This window comes from Sinocyclocheilus anshuiensis, unplaced genomic scaffold (assembly GCF_001515605.1).
Source record: "Sinocyclocheilus anshuiensis isolate Anshui unplaced genomic scaffold, SAMN03320099.WGS_v1.1 scaffold87, whole genome shotgun sequence".
NCBI classification, from domain to species: Eukaryota; Metazoa; Chordata; class Actinopteri; order Cypriniformes; family Cyprinidae; genus Sinocyclocheilus; species Sinocyclocheilus anshuiensis.
The window spans coordinates 1,991,293-1,997,076 of record NW_015549609.1 but is presented as its reverse complement, the minus strand read 5'-3'; the positions used below and the strand labels follow the sequence as shown (position 1 = coordinate 1,997,076).

At 36.4% G+C, this 5,784-nt stretch overlaps 1 protein-coding gene across 1 annotated transcript in view; it reads left to right on the top strand.

The window, feature by feature from the left end:
• Positions 1-3,469: 3,469 nt before the first annotated feature.
• Positions 3,470-5,784, top strand: part of LOC107659108 (cytochrome b5-like) — an 8,915-nt gene continuing 6,600 nt past the window's right edge. The window contains exon 1 of the mRNA XM_016447935.1: positions 3,470-3,774. Coding sequence (XP_016303421.1) covers positions 3,601-3,774 — 174 coding nt within the window. The 5' untranslated portion in view covers positions 3,470-3,600. The remainder of the gene's footprint in view (positions 3,775-5,784) is intronic.

Below are 5,784 nucleotides of genomic sequence, written 5' to 3'. Positions count from 1 at the left end.
AAACTTGAAGAAAGAGGGGAAAAAAAAAAAAAAAAAAAAAAACTTTAGACATGTACTGTATATTTTTTATAAAACCTGGAACACAGCAAATATGAAAATAATACATAGCCTACACCAACATGAGGGGAAACAATCTTTATTCTTTAAAGTAAAACTTTACACACATAAATATATACGTAAGTGGACTGTAAAATGTGATCTAAATAAAAGGTGGTAGGAGAAGGACTAAACAGGAGGGCAGGACATCAGCTGCAAGTCACTTCAGTGATGCTACAAAGCAAAGTACACTGAAGTCTAATGAAAAGAATACTTTCTTGCAACAACATGCAATAACACCAAGAACGTGAAATTACCCTATCGTGGCAACCCAAAACTTCACTCTTGCAGAGTTTGAGTGAGATAGCAATCAAATCCATATACTGAAGACCAGTGTTGGGGGTAACTCATTACAAGTAATGCAAGTTATGTAATCAGATTACTTTTTTCAAGTAACTAGTAAAGTAACGCATTACTTTTTTAATTTACAAGAAAATATAGGAGTTACTTTTTCAAAAAAGTAATGCCAGTTTTAATATTGTAATGCATTACTTTTAAAAGTAACTTTCCCCAACACTGATGAAGACAGACCTTACAAGTGTCCACACTGTGAAAAAGAGTCATTGCTCCTGTATTTCTCTGAGAGGGAGAAAGCACACTGGAGGAAAGCCATTACATTACCCAGTTCAGACACAATCCAACCTAAAGGAAGTCACAATGCACAAGCTCTCAAGTGCAGATTACAAGAGGAGAAAAAGCAGCCCAGTTTGTGTAAATAGTGTGAAATTTGATCTGATAAAACAAACTTGCAGTAGTGAAAACAGAGCAAAATAGTATCCACATCAAAGTTGTGATAGAAGGCGAGGAGTCCTGGCCGTGATGGTTAGTAACCATTTCGGGTTGGTCCAGTCTCACTCTAACTACCTCGGCTTTCCTAAGGGCCTGGAGGTTTTCTCAAGTGTTGCAAGGAATCGGATCCTCCCTTGAAAGCAGGTCTCCATAGACAAAAACATATACACATATACATATATACATATATATATATATATCTCTCTCTCTCAAACACTTGGACAACAGTTTTTCAGTTGATAAATATTTCTTGATCACTCTTCTGGACTTGTAAAGTTTTTTTTTTTTGCATGTTTTCAGAGTAAGAAGCATCATCAACGTCAGATATGCTTCATCTCACTACTGTAGCTCCAATCACCTGCCACACAATTATAATAACAGCTGAGTGAACAAGTTAATATGGCATGACGTACATTCACAATCTTTTTTTTTCCCCATAGCTCAAAACAGTATCTAGCATTGGCAACATTTTGGAGGGCTGAGAAAATCACAAAAACTCAAAGGCTGAAAGTATAAAATATTTGAGTGGTCCATCATGCACCATCATGACTCACAACAACCGTCACACTTTAACATAATCTAACCCAGAGATTTCCAAGCCTGTTCTGGAGGCCCCCCACTGCACATTTTATGTCTCTCTCATCTAACACACCTGATTCAACTAGCTCATTAGTAGAGACTGCAAGACCTGAATTAGGTGTGTCTGATGAGTGAGACATTCCTAACCCAGTGGTTCCCAGACACGATGAACTGATGATCTGAATCAGGTGTGAATTGAGACGTCCTTCAAGATGGCTGAGCTCGATCGGTTTCTGGGTCATAGGATGCAGGAGCGAGGAGGGATATTGAGAAGCACTCCTTGTCTAACCTACTGTGGCACAAGTAAGCGATTTGTTAACAGGGAGTAAGTTTACTGAAACTTTAAGATCAAAACATTCTTTATCTCAACTGTTTAGTCAATTAACAATTTTCAAATATGGCACCAAATCTTTTACTCAGTTTTCATAAAGACAGTCTACTTATACTTGTCTATATTAAACGTTAAATAGCCTATTATATATTTGAAAACGGCTGATTTTTCTTATTAATGCAGCCTCATACTACAATCTGCAGATTTCAGTTTGTAAAAACGGGGAAAGTGCTCCGGCTTAGTGTTAATGAGCCATTTCACCGATGAGACCAATTATGAGTCCTCTGTTTTCCCTAAACCAGGGCTGTCCAAACTCGGTCCTGGAGGGCCGGTGTCCTGCAGAGTTTAGCTCCAACCCTAATCAAACATGCCAGAAGCAGCTAATCAAGCTCTTACTAGGCATGCTAGAAACTTCCAGGCAGGTGTGTTGAGGCAAGCTGGAGCTAAACTCTGCAGGACACCGGCCCTCCAGGACCGAGTTTGGGCACCCCTGCCCTAAACGGATATCAGTTGAGCACACATGGCACTCCTCACTAGCTGATTAGATATGCAAATGAGGAAGCGTTGCTCTCTACCTAGCACGAAATGAAAACTCTGCAAAAGTCATTAGCAAATTCATTCAGGGAAGGTTTTGTTATTTTTGGTTTGAGGGAAGAGACAAATGACAATCAGCGAATGAATGCAGTATCTAAAAACCCCATACCTGCTTGCTTGTATCATACTTAATTCAGAACAACAATTAGAAAAAAAAAAGAAAAAAGAGTAGCAGTGGTGTAAATTTTATTTTGTCTTGCAAACCTGAAACCTTTAAAAAGCACATACAACTTTTTTTTTAATGCATACAGGAGTGTATAATAATCATAATAATAAAAGGATTGTATAATAATTAGTATTGTTTTGGGGTATTAAAGCTACTTAAATATGCCTATTATTGAGACTTGAATATTTGCACTCAATTACATTTTAAAGATAAAAATAAAAAAATGACATATATATATATATATATATATATACACTGTAAAAAAAAAACTGTTGTTTTTACAGGAAAATGCTGGCAGCTGTGGTTACCAGAGAATTCCTGTAAAAAATACAGCATTTTGAATGGCTTGCCCTGATAACTTGGCACTGTCCGGGTTGACAGCACATGGCTTTGTGAGTGCTTCAGATCCTTTGTACTTTAACTGTTTCATGCGCCTGTTTAAGAGTGAGTACGTGAACCATTTTTTCTTTTTTATAATGTTCTTCAGGTACAGTGTTAGATCATATGACAAGACTCCTTCAAAGAGGTCATGACCTAAACAGGGCGGGAGACCAGGCTGGGATACATGAAAAGACTCAAAGATAGAGTTTACCTTTATCCCTCTGACGCCTTGGATGTTTTCAGCCTGGAGATCAGCAACAGCTGAGTTATATGTCTCTGGGGTGCGTAGAGGACCACAGACATTCGGATCAGCTATTTATATATTTATATATATTTATATATATTTATATATTTATTTATGTATATTTATATATATATATATATATATATATAAATATAGCAGGTGACCCCCGCCAAAAAACTTGTATTTTACCCCCCGGAATATGATTTTTAACACATTCCGTTTTTCTACTCAAAACTAGCCCCAAAGCGATTGGGCGGGTTTTTGTTGTGAAAACCTGGCAACCCTGACTGGTGGTGAAATGGTGTGCCGGCTCGGCGAGAACGGAATTGGACGGGTTAAAAGGTGTATTAAAAAACCGCCTCAAGCTAAACGATCACCGTTAAAACCTGCGCTCTGGTTTCCGCCGAATGTGCGTGAAATATGGGGGAAGAAACTGAGATCTCGGTGAAAAGAGAGAATCAGGACACGGATGAAAATACCGACAGCGGTGTGAAATATTACACGCGCGAGGAGGTTCAAGCCCATAACATGAGCAAAGACACATGGCTCATAATCCACGATAAAGTTTACGATATCACAAGTTTCATGGAGGAGGTAAGAGGGCTGGAGTTTCATCGTGTCCTGATACAACCACACAGCACTAAATCCTGCACGATTTTACCTTTCTTCCTTTTGTTTATATATCTTAAATACGGACTATTCTTGTTTATTTTTAGTTGGAGTGCCTTTAGACTCGAGAAACAAGCTGCTGACAAGATCATCAAAGTTTCTGTGGGCCGATTAGTGTGTTAGCATACTAGATTCAGTGCAGTAAACAACACTCTGGAGGATTAAACTGGCTCTCTACGGAAATATTGTGTATCGAAACATGTAGGAAGGCATTGCATGGTTGGGTATTGGCCACATAGCTGCTCGGCTAGCCTAACTTACCCTTTGCCATTCAACCCCTGTCTCGTTAAGTTTTATACAACCTACATTTCTTTGTTTTCATTTTTGTATCACGTAACTCCTGATTCGCGCGTGAAACCGAGCGAGTCGGGAATCGAATCTTTCTTGTGAATCAATTAGTTCCACGATTCTTCTGATTCCGTGATTTAATATTTTGTTAGTTCTTTTTTTTTGGGAATTAATATTTGTAGGGGAAAAAAATACCTTTTAGAGTATACATGCAGTTCAGACAATTGCTCCCTTTATTAAATAATACTTAACAAATTAAATAACATACCAAATTTGTTTGTTAAACAATGTATACTTCATATTCAGAGCCGGGTAGTAACTAGTTACATGTAATCTAGATTACGTAATCAGATTCCAAAAATTAATTGCTTGTTAGATTAAATTACATTTTTCAAATACTCGTAATCAGACTACAGTTACTTTTTTATTCATTACATGATTACATTTTATTCACACAGCAGCAATAAATCTTCACAAACCACAGTTTAGGAAACCTTTACGTAATGTAATGTTTAATGCACTTCATTATGTTATTAACAACAAATGTAATATTTTCTTTGCATTTTTATATCAATATGGTACAATATTTATTAAATCAATTGGATAAATGAGTTGGTTCAAAAGTAATCAAAGTATTCTGATTATATTACCTAAAATGTGTAATGTAATCTACCCAGCTCTGTTCATTGTGCAACTAAACTGTAAAATGTTATATGAACAACCAGTTACTAACAGTAACAGGTCTTTCGAGTTGGACTAGGTAATAATTTGTGACTCAGTAAGTATAAGAAATGTTTAATTCAGGAAAAAGGAGACACCAAAAAGATTCACCGAAAGAGTATTTCAATACAATGTTCTGTTTGAACTGTTTATAGAACCAAAGATGGAATCGGTTCTGTATTGAGTGCGGTAGTCGGATTCCCAAAGTTAAAATCCATTCATTTCCTCCATAGGAGACAATAAGTACAATAATTTATAACCCTTCAAAGATGGACCTACTGTGAGCTATGAGGTTGTTAATCGATATAAAAGCTTTTGCTGAAGCCATCGGTTCTCATTATTTCAACTTACGTTTTATATTAATTATTATATATAATTATGTTTTAATATTCATGTTTGACAGTGGAGTTCATGGGGCCTGTACCATGATGGTGGCTGAACAAACTCAGGGTTATAGGATTAGTTTTGAGTTGACAAAACCAAACCAATCCAATCCGGCTTTGTTGGTGCCATGACCCTGATCATTAACGTTCTCTGTCAACAAAAGCATTGATCCTGAGTTTATGGAGCAGGTGCACATGACATCTGTAATGAACAGCCAATCACATGCCTTGAAACTGTGATTCACTTCTCACCAGAGAGCAATTCACTGCTAAAGATTAAATGATTTCTTTTTTTTTTTTTAAATGAAGAATTTAAACACAGCAAGTTGAAAAGAGTTGTCCATAAAAGAGGATAACTTAAAGAAAACATCTCGCCATGCAAGTGACAGTTGTGAAGTTAGTTTATGTAGTTGAATATATATACAGACACTAAAAAAATCAAGTCGTATGTAGTCATTTTTAAAACTTTATCTATTAATTCTAAAGCTTATTTATATTGCATATTATCCACACACACACACACATATATATATATATATATATA